Consider the following 17,373-nt stretch of genomic DNA (forward strand, 5'->3'; position numbering starts at 1 on the left):
GCCTAATGTGTACAGAGCTGTAGAATTACTATGTTGTACTATTACTATGTTGTACCTCAAATGTTACATTGAGTGTCAATTATACTCCAGTGAAAAAAAAAAGATACACAAATATTGTTAAGTGTAAAAAAGAAAGGGAAAAGAAGTGAAAAAAATCTCTTGGGATTTTGGTTGGAATTGTGGAGAATTGGTATCTTTGCAATACGGAGTCTTCAAATTCATAGGCATGGCATATTGGAGATATATTTTCTTTTTTTATGTCACATCTATTGTCCTCCACTCAGGCTAGTTCAAAATATATCCAGAATTACAGTGCTTCTCACCACCCCCATTGGTCTAAGTAGTCATCCTATTTTGGCTGTATTATTGCAGTATTGGTGAGAAGCAACTGTCCTCCCTGCTCCCTCCATGGCCCTCTTCATTTTTTTTATTATTTTATTTATTATTTTAAAAAAATATTTTATTTATTTATAAGATTATTTATTTGAGAGAGAGTGAACAAGTAAGCGTGAGCAGGGGGAGGGGCAGAAGGAGAGGAAGACAAGCAGACTCCCAGCTGAGTGGGGAGCCCCACTAAGGGGATCAATGCTAGGACCCTGAGATCATGACCTGAGCCAAAGGCAGATGATTAACCGACTGAGCCACCCAAGCATCCTGCCAGACCCACTTCTACCTCAGGGTCTTTGGACAGGAAGCTCCTCATTGGCTCATGCCTTTACTTTCTTCAGTGCTACCTTTTCAGTGAGGCCTTCCTTTGACACCCTAAAATTTCACCACCACCCCAAACTTTCTATTTTGTACCTCTACCTGAATGTAAGCTCTAAAAGCCAGCATCCATATTGTTCACTGTGGTCCCCTCACCATCCAGGACAATGCCTGGCACAGAGCAAGCATTAGAGAAGTTTGTAAAATGAGCAAGAATATGAAAGCCCAGACAGATGACGTTACTTGCTCAAGATCACACAGGGGAATACCAACAGAGCTAAAATTTAAACCTAAGCAGTCTGACTTCAGAGTTCATGCTCTTAAGGCTGGGAAACGGGCTCCATTACTGAGCGGGACTTAGGACGGACAGCGAGGTGCAGTGAACCCAGCAGCCCCCACCATCTTCTGCCTGCAATGGAACCACGTCTCCCAAGGCTCAGCTCTGGCCACAGCACCCGGCTGATGGCCTCGCCGCCCCAGGGTGCTACTGGGGACAAGGCTGGGGTGCTGATGCCCCCCAGTGGCTATAATGGGTAAGAACAAGGTGTAGCCTTCAGGCCAAATGTGTGTATGGGTGAGAACCTGGTCCATCCTTGCTTCCTAGTCCCTCCCCTCACAGAAGACACAGTCTGGGGTATAGGCATAACAGATCTTTATTTTACTAGAAGGGACAGGCAGTGGGGCAGTGCAGCATCCAAGCCCCAGACCAGACATGCAGCATCCACATGCAGGAACAGCTACACAGGCTGGGGCAGAGCCAGAAGTGGGAGACAGGGACCAGCGGATGCCCACAGCACCCCCACCATGACGCTTGGACTCTGGGTTCTTCTGTCTCCACTAGAGCCAGGAGACAGAGGGCTGGGCTGCTTCCCCATGGCTGGAACCCTATCACTCTGGTCAGAAGAAAGATGGCACAAGGGGTATAGAGTCTGACCAGTCTACAGCACTCGATTCTGTATGGGGTTGGTGCAGTCATGCCCACTGGAAGGGCCTGGCCCCATACCTGGGACAGCGCAGGCCTAGCAGGAAGAGGGTCTACACACCTTCTAGTCCCCAACAGAGCTAGACCCTGATCCCAGAAAGGCTTAACAGAGTTGGGACTGAGCCCTACTCCACCTAGTAGGGACATGTCCGTGAAGGGGACTTCCCTGAGCACAAGCAGGGGCCTCCTAAGGCAGTAGTGAACTGAGGGAGCTGCTATAGACAGGAGGCCTTGCCTCTGTGCCCCTAGGTAGGGAGAGAGAGGGAAGGTGCAAGTGTAGGGCTGGGGAGGGCGATGGCCAGTGAGGCCTAGGGGCTCAGGAGTGCGTAAGGCTGGGGACTTCCTGGGGTAGGGCTTAGGGCTGGGAAGACCAGGCCAGGAGAGGGGAGGGGCGCCATCCAACCCAGACCCTCCACACCCATGCCAAGTCTGGGCAAGGGCCACGGGGAGGATGGTCAGATGCACAGAGAACTTCAAGGCACCAGGATTCAGAGAGGCAGCAGGGCCACCGCCCCCCACAAGACAAGACAGTGATTATAATAAATGTTTTCAGCTTGAACTACATGATCTGTGTAGAGGGTGGGAAAAGAGAGGGAGAGAAGACGACAAAGGGAGAAACGTCTGGGGAGATGGGAGACGAGGGCAGAAGAGACGAACCAGATGGATGTGGCAGTGAATGTGAAGGTGTGGGAAGGAGAGAAGTGAGAGGACACAGCCAGAGACAGGAGAGGCGGGAAGACAGCCAGAGAAGGCCTGAACACGCAGCACTTCTGGTCCCTACGAAATAAGGCACCAGAGTCAGTAATGTTCCTGTTGTCGCTGTGGTAGGAAAACGGCTGCTGAAAACGGCTCCTTCGGGAGCCTCACGCCTGTGCACCGGTGGCCTTCTTGATCAGGGGTATCTGCCAGGATGGGAGATGCTGTGAGGCTGGGGCTCTGGGGCCAGTGATGGCTCCTCCTGCCACCAGCCAGGCACTCACCTTGGACAGGTCCACACCTGTGAGGGCGTGCACGGAGGCTGGCAGCTCGGCCAGCAGCCGGTTGACTTCTGATGTCACCTTGCTGTTGTCCCCGCTGAGGACCACAATCTCATCAACTCTGGCCAGGGGGGCGGCGATTTTAGCAGCAATCTAGGAGGTGGGGGGGTGGGAGGAGAGCTTGGCTGGTGCTGACTCTGCCCACCGGCCCCATCGGCTATTTCTCCCTCCTCCTTCTGCCTCCTTCCATCCCAGCGCAGCTTGGGGCTTTTATCCCCAAGCCACAGTCAGAGACCCAGGGGGTCAGGTGAGCCCATGTGTGTTGTAGGCGTCCTGTCCAGCTGCTGGGCCCCTCTGCATTGAATGCTTCTAGCCAGCCTGTGGCTGTGCTCTGGAAGAGGCCCTCCAGACCCACCCCAGGGTGGAGGCCTCACCTGGGGCAGGGCCTCCAGCACCAGAGCCATCTTGGCAGCATCCCCATATTTCTGGTAGGCCTCGGCCTTGAGCTTCATCCGCTCAGCCTCTGCTGTGCCCATTGCCTCGATGACCGCTGCCTCTGCCTCCCCGAGCTTGCGGATCTTCTCAGCCTCTGCCTGCGCCAAGAGGACCTGCTTCACCCTGTAGGAGTTCACACCAGGCAGGATAAGTGGCAAGAACCAGGGGCCCCCCAGGCCTTGCCTGGGCGCCGACAAATCCTCAAGCCCTCTGCTCTGATGGGTGTCGGCGGGCGGGGACCCAGGAAAGGAGGTGCCCCCGCTTTCTGGCTCTGGCACTGGCTGCTTAGAGGTAAATGGGAGGGGGGACTAGCCAGGATGCCCGCTGAGCCAAACCCCACAGCGGGCCCTCAAACCTCCATTATCCCCTCCGGCCCTCCCAGTGCCAATCCCATGGGGGAGGCAGGTCACCTCCACTTCACAGTCAAGAGGCTCCGGGAGAGGCAGCTTCCAAGCTGGGGCTGGGAAGCAAGCAGGGTGCACGGACCAAGGAGCCTGTCTAGTGCCCACTGGGCTGCAGCCAGGGTGCTCACTTTTCACCCTCGGCGATCTGCTGTATGCGGTGGGCCTCAGCCTCAGCGGGGCGGCGCACTGTGGCGATCAACTCCTTGTCAGTGCGAAGGATCTCCTGCGCCTCCACTGCGATCTGCTTCTTGCGCTGTACAACCTCGATCTCAATCTCTTCCTGCCGGATCTTCTGCTGCTCCCGGGCGCCCTGCAGCTCATAGGCCAGCTGGGCCTCGGCTGTCTGAGGTGGGAGGATGGGCTGTCAGAGGCCGGCTGCCAGGTTCTGAGCCCTGAGCCCCGACCTGGGATGCCCGATGGCACCTCACCTTGATGTTGACCTCCTCACTAAAAGCGGACTTCTGCAGCTCGAAGGCTCGCTTGGAGTCGGCAATCTTGGTGTCTGCCATGAACTTCACATCCAGCATCTCCTTCTTGCACTCCGCTTCCTGGCAACCGCAGGGGCAGGTGCTGAGGGTCCCCGGTGCTGGCAAGGTCCCACCAGCCCTGAGATCCCTGTCCCTGGGGGTGGGAAGGAAAGACCGTGTACCCGGATGCCTGCGTCCCGCTCGGCCTCGGCCACCCCAATGTCTGCATCTCTCTGCACCACGGCGGTCTGCGTCTTGCCCAAGGAGCTCAGATAGTCCACTTTGTCATACACGTCCTGGGAGGGAAGGGGGAGTCATCCTTGGGAACAGGCACAAAGGGACCAAACACCCAAAGGGTGGCTGCACCCATCACCTTGATGGTGAAGCTGAGGATCTCGATGCCCATGCGGCCGACGTCAGGGGCAGCCACCTCCCGCACCAGCTTGGCAAACTGGTCTCGGTCCTGATAAATCTGCTCCACGGTCAGGGTCCCTGGGGAAAGAGGGATCGTGGGCTGGCTTCCTGGGGGCCTACTGGGCAAGGGAAGCACCATGCAAGCAGTGGTCTGAGTGTGTGCACACGTTGTACTCTGAGCTGTCGTGCACACGTTGTGCACACGTTGTACTCCTCGGGGTTCTTTTTCACAGCATTTAACACCGAGCCTCCTTCTGAGAGCCCAGGCTGGATGAGGAGAGGTGTCCCAAGCAACACCAGGTTGCCTGACCAGACTGGCAGCCCTCGTCCCCCCCCATCCCGGCGCCCTCCCCTTCCCTTGGGCCACCTAAAGTTTTGAAAATAAAGTCTTGGTGGGACTGACGGATTCCCTTGCCCTGCACTGCACCCCTCCCTGCCCCGGCCTTGGAGATCCTGTGAGGTTCTTGAAGGCAGCAGAAGGGTCCCTGGGGGGGCTGGAGCCTTACCGAGGATGGAGCGCAGGTGCCCCTCCAGGGTCTGCAGAACAACGTTCTTGATGTCCTGCACATTCTTGCCCAGAAACTGCTCACAGGCCACTGCCAGCAGCTCCTTCTCTGTCATGATCTTCACCTGCCAGTGATCACAGAGGTGCCTGAACCAGGCTGGAGTGGGGCAGGCAGAGGCCCCAGACCCAAAGGTGTGGAGGATGGTGGCTGTGCCCCTCCCCCCTCCTTTTTCAGACCTGGAGGCCCAGGGGCCAGGAGGTGGTAGAGACTGACCAAGGCCTCTAGTTGGGACAGCACACCAGGAATTCTTACACTGACAAACCTGATGTTCACAGGCAGCCTCAGGCCCTGACACGGCCTGTCTGCTAGGCATCTGGGGCTCATCTCTTCACCCCTCAGCCCATTCACTCTTCCCTCATTAGCCAGTTCCTCCCATGCAGGCTCCCCACAGGTGGGACACCTGCAGGCTGAGGGTCAGAGAGGGTGAAAAGGAGAAGGAATAGTAGGGACACAGACAGATAGGCTGAGGAAGAGAGCCTGGACAGGGCAAGAGAGAGGTCTGGGGGGATGCCACTGAGGGTGGGTATCTTCCTGCCTTTCCTTCCCCAGGTACTAAGGCAACCACCCCCTTACCAGAGGCCTCTAACACGGTTGCACCTTGCTGCTCTGTGAAGTTGAGAACTGGGCTACAGCAGGAAGCCCCTTGCCCAGGCCCTGAGCTGGGAATACTAAGTAACCTCCCAGAGAGTTGCTCTGCCTTATGTGGCATTGTCCTCTGGTCCCCTCCCCTTTAGACCCCAACCCAGGCACAGGGAAGGCCTGGATTCTGGGACGTGGCACTTCCAACACCTGCAAAGAATCGGGGGGTTAGTCAGATAGCAGCCCTCAGCACTGGTTCTGTCCCTTGCGGGCCCCGCTGAGGAGAAAAGGGGTGTCTGTTAGTCCTGCTGAGTGGCCAAGGGGCCGAGTGAGCACGTTCCAGTGGCGACGACCCTCTCTTGGTGGGGGGGGGGGGTAGGGGCAGGGGCACTGGAGAGAGACTGCCCCTGGCTGCTGTCCTCTCCTCCTCCTCCCACACCCAGTAGAGGGACGAGGCAGCTCAACGGACATGCGCAGGGCTGCTGAGTTACTATACCTGGGCGACACCCGTCACAGTTAAAGCTACCCCCTCGGCCGTCTCTACGTCCTCGCAGCGGGGCTGCAACGTCATAATCTCTAGGGAAATCCTGCCAAGAAATGCAAAACAGGGGCATGGGTCTGGGGGCCCCGGGCCTGGGGTGTGGGGAGAGTCCAGCACCTCACTGCTCCAGCTGGGATGGGCTGGGGTCCTGCTACAGAGGGATGGGGGGACGCTTTGAGGGCTTGTGGGGAGGGGTGTGTGAGGAGATGCGGGAGGAGGCAGAGCAGCACCAGTGGAATGTGCTACCCACGGCACACATGTCCCCTGCTCAGGGCAGCCTGGCTAGCGGCGTGGGGTAAGGAAGCCGAGAAGTGGGTGGGGGTGACCTGGGCCGGTTGGAGGGTTGCAGGGGTAGCTGTGTGCAGATGGCCTGGGAATGCTCCGGAAGTCCTGGTACCCCCGGCTGTGCTGTGTTGGTCGTCTGCGGGCGTCATGGGAACATCCCTCAGAGGCCTTCGTCTGATCCTGGGTTTGCTCGGTACCCTGAGATACCCTGGAAAGCTCTGCCTACTAGCCTGGCTTGTTTGAAGTCTGCCCGCAGCTGGACCACGAGGGAGGTGATCCTTCGTCTGCCCCTTGCCGGGGAAGTCCCGGCTGGTCCCTTCAGGTGGCGGCAGGTTTGCCTTGAAGCCTACCCTCTAGGGCTGGTCCCACGTGGCTCAAGTGTGGAGTGAGGGCAGAGGTCACATGAGAGCTCCCTGGCCCAGACCATCTCAAGGGACCACACCACCCAGCTTGAAAGGGACTTTCCAATCCCTCTGGAGACTTGGGGATGTGGGCACTTGCAGCTGTTCCAAGTAGGTAGTGGGTTGGAGGGGGAGCGGAGCCACTTTTGCGAGGGAACCGGGGACTCTGCCCACTCCACACAAGGTGCTCTGGGCTTCTCAGGCCTCTGTGCTGAGGCCCAACTGCCAGAGGCTACAAGCAATGTGTGAGGTGGGGACAGTCCTCCACCCGGGAAGAGCCAGCAGGACAGGCGAGGCAGAGGAGAGGTGGTGTAGGGTTTTGCCTGAGAAACCTGAAGGGCGATTTCACGCAAGAGAAGGGGATGGGTAAGAGGATGGTTAGGGCTCTTCCAGTCTGGGGACCCAGTGTGTAGGCTCTGAGGGGGGACAGGGGCTTTTTGATGCTCACTGCTACATCCACAGTGCTCAACAGAGAGCTGACGAGTGAAGCGATGAAGGTGAGTGTTGGCACAGCACAAGGAAAGCACTGGGAGGGGTCAGGAAAGGGTTTCCCCGGCTATGGCCAGCTGCACAGCAACGGAGAGTAAGATATCCGGTCACTTGCTTTTCTAAGTGAGATTGGATCCATGATAAAGCCTGGGTTTCTCTAGCACTCCCTCTTCTGCTGCCTTTTTTTTTTTTTTTTTTTTTTTTTTTTTTCAGTAGGCTCCATGCCCAGCATGGAGCCCAAACTGGGGCTTGAACTCACGACCTGGAGATCAAGACCTGAGCTGAGACCAAGAGTCAGACGATCAACCGACTGAGCCCCCCAGGTGCCTCTCTGTGGCACTTCTTTTCCAAAAATCCCAAAGAGCCCTCATATTGCTTTACTTGCCTTTCCCAACTCCCTACAAAGCACAGAGGACAGGATTCCCCTATCTCACATGTAAGGAAACTAACACAAGTGACGAGAGATTTGCTCAGAGGTTTCTGCACAAAAACGAGGGGTAGGGAAGAGCCAAGACTGGTTTTGCTAAGACCTGTCAGGGAGATCAGAGGAGGCCAAGGAGTTGGGAGAACAGAAATCTTCAGGAAACCCATCTTCTGGCCCTTCGAGGAGGAGGGCTAGGACTTGACGTGTGTCCAGATGGACAGGTGGGGACTGGCTAGCAAGGGGCTCCGTGGCGCCTGGAGTGGTTGGACTGAAACCCCTCTACCCCGACAGCCTTGCTCTGGCACACAGGGGCCCTGTGTCTCCTGCCTCAACTTACCCCTTGGCATCCAAGGACACCCCCCTGGCAGACTTAGGCAGAGCTTCCAGACTCCCTTGCTCTTTCCCCACTAGCAGCCCCAGTAGGTGAGGGCAAGGGAACTGGGGATCTACAGGGGTCTATCCTGGCACCCAGAGCAGCGCAAGAGAGAGCAGAGGGGAGGGAGGCACACTCTCAGGAGGGGAGTCCATCTGGGTCTTGCCTGCCGGGCCCCACAGGGCAGGAAGAGAAAAGGTTAGACACAGAGGAGGAAGCAGGTGGGTTATTACCTGTGCAACCCCTGTTACGAATAGCGGGACCCCCTCCGACGTCTCAATATTCTCACAGCGACACAGGATGGTCATAACCTCCAGAGACAGTCTGAGGAGCGGCCAGGGGGAGGGAGAGGTAGGGACAGGAGGGATAGGAGGGGACACAGCAAACACACACAGTGGTTACCAGACTAGCAATGATGCCTGATGCCTGGGGGCGGGGGGAGATTGCTCTCAGTATTTGAGCCCTCTCTTGCCAGCTCAGCCTAGGACTGTAGGGGGACAGAGGAAACCCCCTTGCTGGCCTGGATGCTTTCCCTAGCCCCCATATCCATCTAAGGAGGAGCTGCTGGGCTGGGAGTAAAGCCTGCTGACACCCTGGGCCTCCCCGAGGTGGGGAGGCCTATGCACAGGGCACCAAGGTTGCCCACCGCCTCACTTTCTCAGGACAGTCCTGGCACAGTCTGGGAGACTTGGCCTCACTTCTACCTTCCAAACACAGGCAAACCTCTGTGTCCAGAAACTGGGCAGGAGAGGCCAATGTGGGGATTCACAGGCCAGGGAAAATACCAAGTCCTTCTTTGGTCTGCGCTCCTTGTCACTAAGAAGGGAATTTTGGGCCAAAAAAGCCTAGGGAGAACCTGGGATTTTCTGATTTGGGGGGACAGGTGTCAGGGAAGGCTGGGGGAAGAAGTGTGTCCCTGCCAGGATATTCACATGGACAACAGGGAGGGGATGGAGTAATTCACTTTGGAATTTCCAAAGTTGGGCCCAGGTAGAGAAGGGGTTATGGCAAAGAAAGCGAGGTGCCTTGAAGCTGCTCGGCCCACCCTCGCTAGGCCTCCCTAGCACAGCCTGTGTGAGTGTGAGTGTGTGTGTGTGTGCGTGCTGGGTAGCGGGCTGGGCTAGGCTGTGGGCAGTGTGGGAGGTTTCCTGAGATCAGAGGAAGGGAGGACAGTGGCTGAGGCCCAAGGAGCAGAAGCAGGTGGGCCGGGGGATGGGAGAAGTAGGCCTCGTGGAGCACTGCTGGCACAGGTCACAGTGCCAGCCCTGGGGGCCCTCAGCCATGCAGGTGTGCAAAGGCTGCCTTCATTCAAGCCCCTAATCCTAGCACTCCTGGGCCTGAGAGGACTCTAGACCCGGCTCAGACAGGAACGCACCAAGCTCTCTTCCAGGGAAGGAGGAGAGAGGGAAGGAAGGAGAGAAGGAACGAGGGAAGGAAGGAGGCTGCAACTCAGACGCCAGAGGGGGAGCAGTCACTCAGGTGAGAGAGAGGGAGCCCACAGGCGGGCCTCAGGATCCTATAGGACTTGGCAGCAAAGTGCAGAAGGAGCAACTTCACAGATGGCTGGAGACGGATGGCTGACAACGGAGGTGGGGGACGTTGAGGGTGGCTGTGGGATGGGAGGCTTAGAATCCAGCCTGGGGTTAGAAGCCCCTACTCTGACCTGAGAGGCTCCTGTCAGCCTCGGAATTTTGAGGCCCCAGCTTGTAGAGATGTCCTTCATATAGGCCAGGGGTCTGGGAAGGGGCGGGGCTACGGGCTCAGACTCCCCAGCAAGTGGGACCAGAGGGAGAACGCTAAGCCTGGGTGGGGGAGATCCGTTTCCTAGGACAAGGCATGAAGCCCTCTTCTCCTTACCTCCAGACTTACTGTCAGAGAAGCCTGGCCCCCTGTCTCAGGGGCTCTGCTCCCTAGAGTAAGCAGCAGGGGATGGGGGGTACCAAGAACACTGAGCAAGGGCTGTAGGGGTGTGACCCTAGTGGTGGATGGCCGTGAGGGACAGGTGTCTGGGTGAGCTGTGAACTCTCCAGGGCCAGGCGTGCAGCAAGGTCTTTGGACAGGACACTGTCATCCCGGGACAATGCCTCTGGAGAGGGCAGCCTGTGGCTTCCGACAGGCCAGCTGGCCCACTCCTGAGAGGAAGCTGTGACCAGTTGCGGTTATTCTCGGACACTTTCAGCCTCGGGCCCTAACAGTCCCCTAGGATCCCTCAATTCAGGTGGAGCAAAGTGAGGAGAGGGCTACTGGGAAATCAGTGAAGTTAAACAGTTGATCTCCTGCTCTTGACCCTAGCTAACACCCTCAACCTCTGTGTAACCATGGGGCTTCCCTCTGCTGACTGGTGGAGCTGGGACAGAGGGGGATTTCCACTGGAACCGCCACTGCCCCTCCTACCCTCCCAGTTCTGCTGTCCCTGCTGCCTGGGTCTGGCCTGGAAGGATCTGGGCACAGTCAGGAAGAGGGTGATGGTGGAAAGGTGGCTGGCCTGCCTCATCTCTTCCTGGGGGGCGGGGGGGCAAGTCTGGGCCTGCTGGGGGTCCTGGGGGAGCTCCAGGGAGAGCCCGATGACATCTCCCTTCGTTTAGTGAGTCTTTCCAGACTAACCACAGAGGTCCAGATCTGTTTTGCCCCGCCCAGCACCAATTCCTTGGCTCTCCTCCCCCTGTCTGTAAGTAGCCACTGCCTGCATTGTCTGGGCCTGCACAGGTAAGGGCGTGTGTGGGTCTTTTCAGCCTCTCCTCTGCACAGGGAGGAAAATTTAGAATTCGTGAATAACTGAGTTAAACTTACGGAATGAGGATTCTGTCTGGGCATGACCCCCAGATGCTCTGGGACACAACCAATGTCTCCAGCGAAACAAAGCATCCCCACTAAGGAGAAGGTGCCCAGACGAACCCCCTACACCTGTTCTCACCTGCATCTTAGGAGGTCCCACCCCCCAGGATGGAATGTGGCAAGTGGTAGATGCTCTAGCTCACTGCAGGGGGAAGCGGGGCTAGGGGAAGGCTGGAAATCCTTCTTTCTCCCTTGCCCACCTGGATGCCAGGTTCCCGGGGGCCCCTGAACCCTTACCTCTGAGTGTCGGAGATACACCACCAGGCCCAGGCCCAGCCGCCAAACACGTACTGTTTATAGTCAGAACCACAACAGCCCCCTGGAGAGCAAAGCAAACCACTGCTGGTCAGTCAGTTCTTGGGTCTCTCTACTCCCCGTCCCTTCACCAGCAACTCTGGCCCTTTACTGGCCCTGACCCTTGACAATTCCCACTGTTGGTTGCTGAGGTCACACAGAAGGGGAAGAGAGCTCCTAAGGGCCTGAAACTCAAGTTCAGTAGATACGTGATTTGCATAAAAAGCTATCCAATGAGTGGTTCCGAATGTAAGTGTTTTCAGGGAACAGAGGAAGTCAGTGGGCAGGAGTGAACGGGAAAAGCTTCCATCTTTCATTCAACCATTCATTCAGCAAACTCGTTATGTAGGTTTCTGGGCTAGGAAGTCAGAGATGAAGACACGACTCCCATCTGGAAGGAGCTGGGAACTTCTCCTGAGATCATTAATACTAATACTGTGTGATCTGCATGTAATCAAGGCATGTGCAGGCCAAGGGGGAACGCAGGGGACCCCGGGCGGGGGGCACGGGGCACTGGGATGCCGATGGGAGGGAGGAGTCTCGGAGCCAAGATGGGATCCTCACTCACGCCCAGCAGACACATCTCAGTAAAGCTGTTTCTCTATTCCCAGGGCTGCACACTGACTGTGGGCCTCTGGGGAGTAGAGTGAAGAGGGAAGGCAAGGCCTCCAAACAAAGGCCAGCCTGTGGCACCCATGGGATAAGTGAAGAGAAAGGGGAAAGGTCGAAAAGGAAACTCTATCAATTACACAGAATGTTGAATCAGGCCCCAACTTGAATCTAGCTGTAGACATGACCGGCACGCTGTCTGTGCAGAAGTGAGAAAAACCAATTCCTGAAATTCTTGTTGTGAACTCTCCTGCAAATGCCAAAATTATTCATCAAGTTCAAGGAAACTTTAGTAAAAGCTAGAAGGCAGTTTCCTTGCAGCGCAAAAAACCCAAAAAACAAAAAAAAACCCAAAACCAAAAATGTACAGGAAGTAGATGATTCAAAGGAAATGTGATTTGGGAAAAAGCCAGTGGGTGTTGTCATTTCTGTATTTACCAGCTTGGATTTTCAGGAAAGACTTAGCATGTGTGCTTCCAATGGGCAAGGGTCAGGGGTCGTTTCCTGTAGCTGGGTCACAGTGTCTCTGAGGACCCAGAGCAGGGAGAGCAGATCATAGGGTGTCTCAAGTATCAGGCCAAGAAACTGTGTGTGTGTGTGTGTGTGTGTGTGTGTGTGAAAGAGAGAGAGAGTGTGTGTGTGAGAGGGGGTCACATAGGAATTTAAGCGGGGGGAGCAACAAAATTACATTTGCATTTCAGAAACACCACTTTGCCCACGGAAGATGGGGATGGGGTGGTCTAGGAGACTGGGGAGAAGCCTTCTGCAGTGACCTAGGCAAGGCATGGTGGCTGATGTTGGGGAATTAACTTCCAGAGCAATCTAGTCCGAGAGGATTTCCTGTGAGGGTTGAAATGTTGCATAGTTGCAGTGTGTAATACGGGGGCTTACTTCACACCTGAAATGTGGCCAATGTGACTGAAGAACTAAATTTCTTTTTTTTTTTTTAAAGACTTTATTTATTTATTTGACAGAGATCACAAGTAGGCAGAGAGGCAGACAGAGAGAGAGGAGGAAGCAGGCTCCCTGCTGAGCAGAGAGCCCGATGCGGGCCTCGATCCCAGGACCCTGAGATCATGACCTGAGCCGAAGGCAGAGGCTTTAACCCACTGGGCCACCCAGGAGCCCTCTTTTTTTTTTTTTTTTAAATTTTTTTAAAAGATTTTATTTCTTTATTAGGGAGAGTATGAATGGGTGCGGGGGCGGGGGAAACAGGAGGAGCAGAGAGAGAGGGAGAAGCAGGCTCACTGCTGAGCAGAAAGCTCAACATGGGGCCCATCTTGGGACCCTGGGATTGCAACCTGAGCCAAAGGCAGACACCCAACCGACTGAGCCACTTTAAGTTTCCATTTCTAAATTTCTAATTTAGAAATTTAATTAATTTAAGTTTAAATGGTTAGTGGCTACCCTATCAGTGTAGCTGTGGAGTCCAGGTCGGAGTGTGTGGGGACACCAACAAGGGAGAGAAAGACAACAGGGAGCTGGAGAGGAGTTCTGGACAGGTGGAGGCGAAGGGGACCCCACAAGGGCAGAGTGACAACCAGCACAGAGAGCTGGTGCCTGAGCCAGCTCATTGGGCGGCCGGCCCACTTGGCCTCCAGGGCCTACACTGTGCACAAGGAGCCTTACCGGAAGTTCAGGGAGCAAACAGCAGGCATGCAATATGAGTAGGGGAGGGAAGAGGAACTCTGTTTCTCTGTGATGGAAATACCAGCCTGCAGGGCTGCTGACAAGGGAAGCTACTGCAGGCTTCTAGGCCCTGGGAGTGGGGTGGGGAGGCTCTAAGGGTAAATGATCAAGCTGAAACCTAAGCCATTTTAGGATATGAGAACCTGAAAGGGTCACACATCACAGCCTGTTTCACTCTGGCCTGGTGAGGGCTAGGGCCTAGCTGCCTCTGGCCAGCGCTAGGGAGCTTCTTCAGTGTAGGGGGTAGAGGTGGTAGGGGTGGGGTGGGAGAAGCTTAAGTAATGGGAGGTGGGGAGGTCCATGCTTTACCCTTAACTTAGTCTTTGACCTTGGGAGCAGGCTGTCACCACTTAAGCTGGGTCTTGGCCAAGGGCAACATAGCCAGGTTCTCAGGGGTAGCAACAATAGGAAGCTGGGCCTTCTAGTCTGCCTGCTCTGCCCACCAGCAGGCTCCTCCCCTTGAAGGCATCTTCCTCCCAGGTTCCTGGTCACCCGGAGTCTAAGAAGCACCACTCCCCAAGGAGACCATGTCCCTTCCTTGATCTCCCTTGCTCTCACTCTTTTCACACCTGGAAGTTTCTTCTGGTTTTATCGTACGTTTTCTAACCCAACTTACTTTCATTTGTTCTGTCTTCGCCCAAGCTGAAGAATCACAAAACAGGGGTGCCTGGGTGGCTCAGTCATGAAGCGTCTGCCTTCGGCCCAGGTTGAAGGGTCCTGGGATCAAGGCCTGCATCAGGCTCCCTGCTTAGTGGGGAGTCTGCTTCTGCCTCTGCCCCTCTCTTCCACTCATGCTCTCTCTTTCTCAAATAAATAAAGGAAATCTTAAAAAAAAAAAATCATGGGGACGCCTGGGTGGCTCAGTTGGTTAAGCAGCTGCCTTCGGCTCAGGTCATGATCCCAGCGTCCTGGGATCAAGTCCCACATCGGGCTCCTTGCTCCGCAGGGAGCCTGCTTCTCCCTCTGACTCTGCCTTCCACTCTGTCTGCCTGTGCTCGATCTCGCTCGCTTTCTCTCTGACAAATAAATAAATAAAATCTTAAAAAAAAAAAAAAAATCATGAAACATCCCACAATAACCTCCACCCCGCTCTCAGCCCCTCCAGACCCAGCCCACCCCTCTGCCCTCTCAGGAACACTCTCCTCCCTTCCTGCCTCTTTTCTACCTTCTTCCCACTACTCCAGAAGACCATACTCTATAAGGGGGATTTAGCTTTTGTTGAGCCACAACCCCCCTTAGCCATTGAGCAATGCTGGAGTGTTCATAAATGCATAAAATAAACAGGAAACACATCTGGAAAGTTATAAAAATATTAAAATAACCAAATGTATGGCATGTAATACGTGGTAATACATGTGATACAGTAAAAACATTAAATAATAAAATCCAGTGGTAAATTTAATAACTAGCTTAACTTCAAAGGCATGATGAGCACGAGTGACTTTGATGGTACCTACAAAAACTGTGGTGTGGTAGGAAAATATCTCCTAATACTATCCTGGGTTGTGGCCGGCATTTATAAAGTGAAGAAATGCTAACTTTCGATTCAGGTTAGTGAGAATAAAAATTCACGTCTCTCCCTATCCAAATGCACACACCTCTAAATTCTCCCCATGGACCCCAGGTTAGAAACCTCTGATTTATTGTAGAGACAAGAGAAAGGTGTATGGGGTTTGGATTCTCCTTTTAGGTTCCTGACAGTAGAAACAGAGAAAGAGGTTTTATATTACAGATGGGCAGAGGGAGGTAAGACAACCAGAAAAACTTCCAGCCTTTTCAGGTGGAGAAGATGACCAGGGGATATATCAGCATCCTTCTCCAATTGGGCTGAACGAGATGCTTCTAGACTTGGACACCAGCTTAAGTAACCAGGTGGGGGCAGGGCTGGGAGTGGCTGCTCCCCTCTTCCACAACTTGGGTGCAGGGAGAGAGAGGGATCTCGGCAGGATCAACTCAAATCCCCAGGTACTGTGCTACTCCCTCTTCTCACCCATCCTTCCTCGACTCCAGCACCCTCAATTCTCAGCTCAGCTTCCTCTCCCCACCCCTGAAACAGCTTCGAAGCTACAATGCACTGGCCTCTAGCCAGAAAACCAGGATTCCAGCAAGGGGAAGGTACAGAGCGGCCCATGTTAGGTGCTCCTCTCACCTCTCAGTCTCGAAGCTTGCTCTCTCAGCCCAGAGTCTTGGCTTCCAGAAAGAAACTCCCCGAGAGAGAAAAAGTGTGGTGCAGATAGGTTCTAAAAGTTGTCTTTAGGATCAGGGCCTGGGAGACAGGTTCAAGTTGGCCTCGGTGCCCTCCCAATCCCAAGGCCACCTCTGGTTTTATCTGCTCTCCCCCCAGAGAGGAGTGTGCTTGTCAGGAAGAGTGGGGATTTCCTGTCCTCCAGGAGAGACTGATTCTGAGATCCAAACAGCCACAGGCCAGGTTCTGGGGTAAAACCTCCCAGTGCATTGATCACACCACCCCCAAGGCACAGCTCCAAACCCTGGTCTAGTCCACCCCCTTCTACAGCCCTAACAACTCTTCACACAGGCTGGAAACTGGCATCGATGGGGGGATCACCTGAAGGATTCCTGCAGCAGGTCTTCAAGCTGTCAGCAAACACCACCCTCCCCAGCACCGGTGAGCCAGGAGCTGCACAAACGGGGCTTCAAAGGCTTCAGCCATCTCTCAAGATACCCAAATATACCAAATTAAGCAGTCTTAAGGCAAAGGTACATCTGCCCTCCCCAGTACAGCAGTCCCACGGCCCTGTGGAAGCTCCCAGAAATTCTAGAGCCTGTAGCATTTTTGCAATCAGGGCGATACAGCCCAGAACCCGATTTCTCAACCTGTAGAGGCCGCACCCGCATTTCTCGGGCGGGCAATGTCAGTAAGCCCCAGCAAGCCCCAACCTGCTCAGAATTAACGGGAGCACAGGGATCCCGGTCTCAGCGCCCCTCCCCAGGCAGGCACCTGCCCTCGGAAGCTGTAAGACCCGCCCCAAGGCCTGGGCGCCGGAATCCAGCCAAACCGCTGTGTTCCGGTAACCACGGGTTCACTCTCTCCGGCCTCAGGTCGGGACCCCCTAGGCCACGGTGGAGTAGAGGGGAAGAGGCGGAGAAGGGAGAGAATAAACACGAGAAAACACGCAGTGGCAGGGGGAGTCCCGAGGGCGCCGAGCACCGCAAGCGTGAGAATGGGGGGGGGGGGGGCCCTTCCTGGAAGGTTCTCAGCCCGACACCCGCGCCCCTTACCCCGTCCCTCACCCTCCGCGCCCTTCCCCGGCCTAGCCGGTCCCCGCTTGCTCCGCAGCCCCGCACCTACCCCGAACTCCCTCCTCGACTACCTCCGCGGGCACGGCCGGCGCGTCCCAACACCCTCCAGGCCCCTGAACCCCGGCCCCACCTCCCTCGCAGCTCTCTCACCTGAAACCACCAGCGCCTCGTTGGGCCCCACCGTGTGGCAATTGCCCATGGCGCCAGCGGGACGGAAGGCCCCCGGGCACCGCAGGGACCTGGACAGCACCGCGCGCACCACCGGCCGCGCCCTGCCTATCCCGCCACCCCCAGCGGCCGCCCGCCCGCGCCCCTCCGCGCTCGCCGCCCCGCCGGAAGTGTGGCGGCGGAAGGCGGGGCCGCCGGGCGACAGCGGCGGCCGCAAAGCTTCGGGCGTCAGTCCACACGCTTTATTTCCCTGGGGTCCAGCCCCGCAGCACCCCGGGACAGCGCACCCTACTCCTGCGGGCCTCCCGCACCCGACGGCGCGGCCCTGCCTCACCTCTCCGCACCCAGCCGACCGCCGTGGGCCCCGGAGTCACACCGCTCCCGCCCTCCCCTCCGCCCCACCACCGGCGGTGAG

General features: G+C 56.0%; 1 protein-coding gene across 9 annotated transcripts; it reads right to left on the reverse strand.

The window, feature by feature from the left end:
* Positions 1-1,340: 1,340 nt before the first annotated feature.
* Positions 1,341-17,127, reverse strand: FLOT2 (flotillin 2). Of its 9 annotated transcripts, XM_059148113.1 has the most exons (13): positions 16,941-17,102; positions 15,679-15,795; positions 14,146-14,353; positions 11,175-11,256; positions 6,086-6,176; positions 4,951-5,074; positions 4,404-4,522; positions 4,213-4,326; positions 3,992-4,111; positions 3,692-3,906; positions 3,099-3,282; positions 2,668-2,817; positions 1,341-2,589 (listed from the first exon to the last, which is right to left on the reverse strand). In XM_059148113.1, the coding sequence occupies exons 5-13, from the start codon at positions 6,158-6,160 to the stop codon at positions 2,551-2,553; spliced, it is 1,140 nt and encodes a 379-aa protein (XP_059004096.1). In that variant the 5' UTR covers positions 6,161-6,176; positions 11,175-11,256; positions 14,146-14,353; positions 15,679-15,795; positions 16,941-17,102; the 3' UTR covers positions 1,341-2,550. The 9 variants fall into 9 exon arrangements, with proteins under 9 accessions (XP_059004096.1, XP_059004099.1, XP_059004094.1 ...); XM_059148116.1 differs by lacking the exons at positions 6,086-6,176; positions 15,679-15,795 and adding an exon at positions 8,336-8,426 and having other exon boundaries at positions 16,941-17,107; XM_059148111.1 differs by lacking the exon at positions 15,679-15,795 and having other exon boundaries at positions 14,146-14,329.
* Between the last annotated feature and the right edge of the window lie 246 nt (positions 17,128-17,373).

The sequence above is a fragment of the Mustela lutreola genome, chromosome 15 (genome assembly GCF_030435805.1).
Source record: "Mustela lutreola isolate mMusLut2 chromosome 15, mMusLut2.pri, whole genome shotgun sequence".
In the NCBI taxonomy this organism is placed as follows: Eukaryota; Metazoa; Chordata; class Mammalia; order Carnivora; family Mustelidae; genus Mustela; species Mustela lutreola.

Excerpts from the sequence above, each read along its gene's own strand:
- FLOT2 (XM_059148109.1), bottom strand. The coding sequence starts at position 16,989 with ATGGGCAATTGCCACACGGTGGGGCCCAACGAGGCGCTGGTGGTTTCA. Across the intron at positions 8,427-11,174 it reads TGTATCTCCGACACTCAGAG|ACTGTCTCTGGAGGTTATGA; the intron begins GTAAGGGTTCAG and ends GCCGCTCCTCAG. Across the intron at positions 4,523-4,950 it reads GCACCTGCGCTCCATCCTCG|GGACCCTGACCGTGGAGCAG; the intron begins GTAAGGCTCCAG and ends CTCTTTCCCCAG.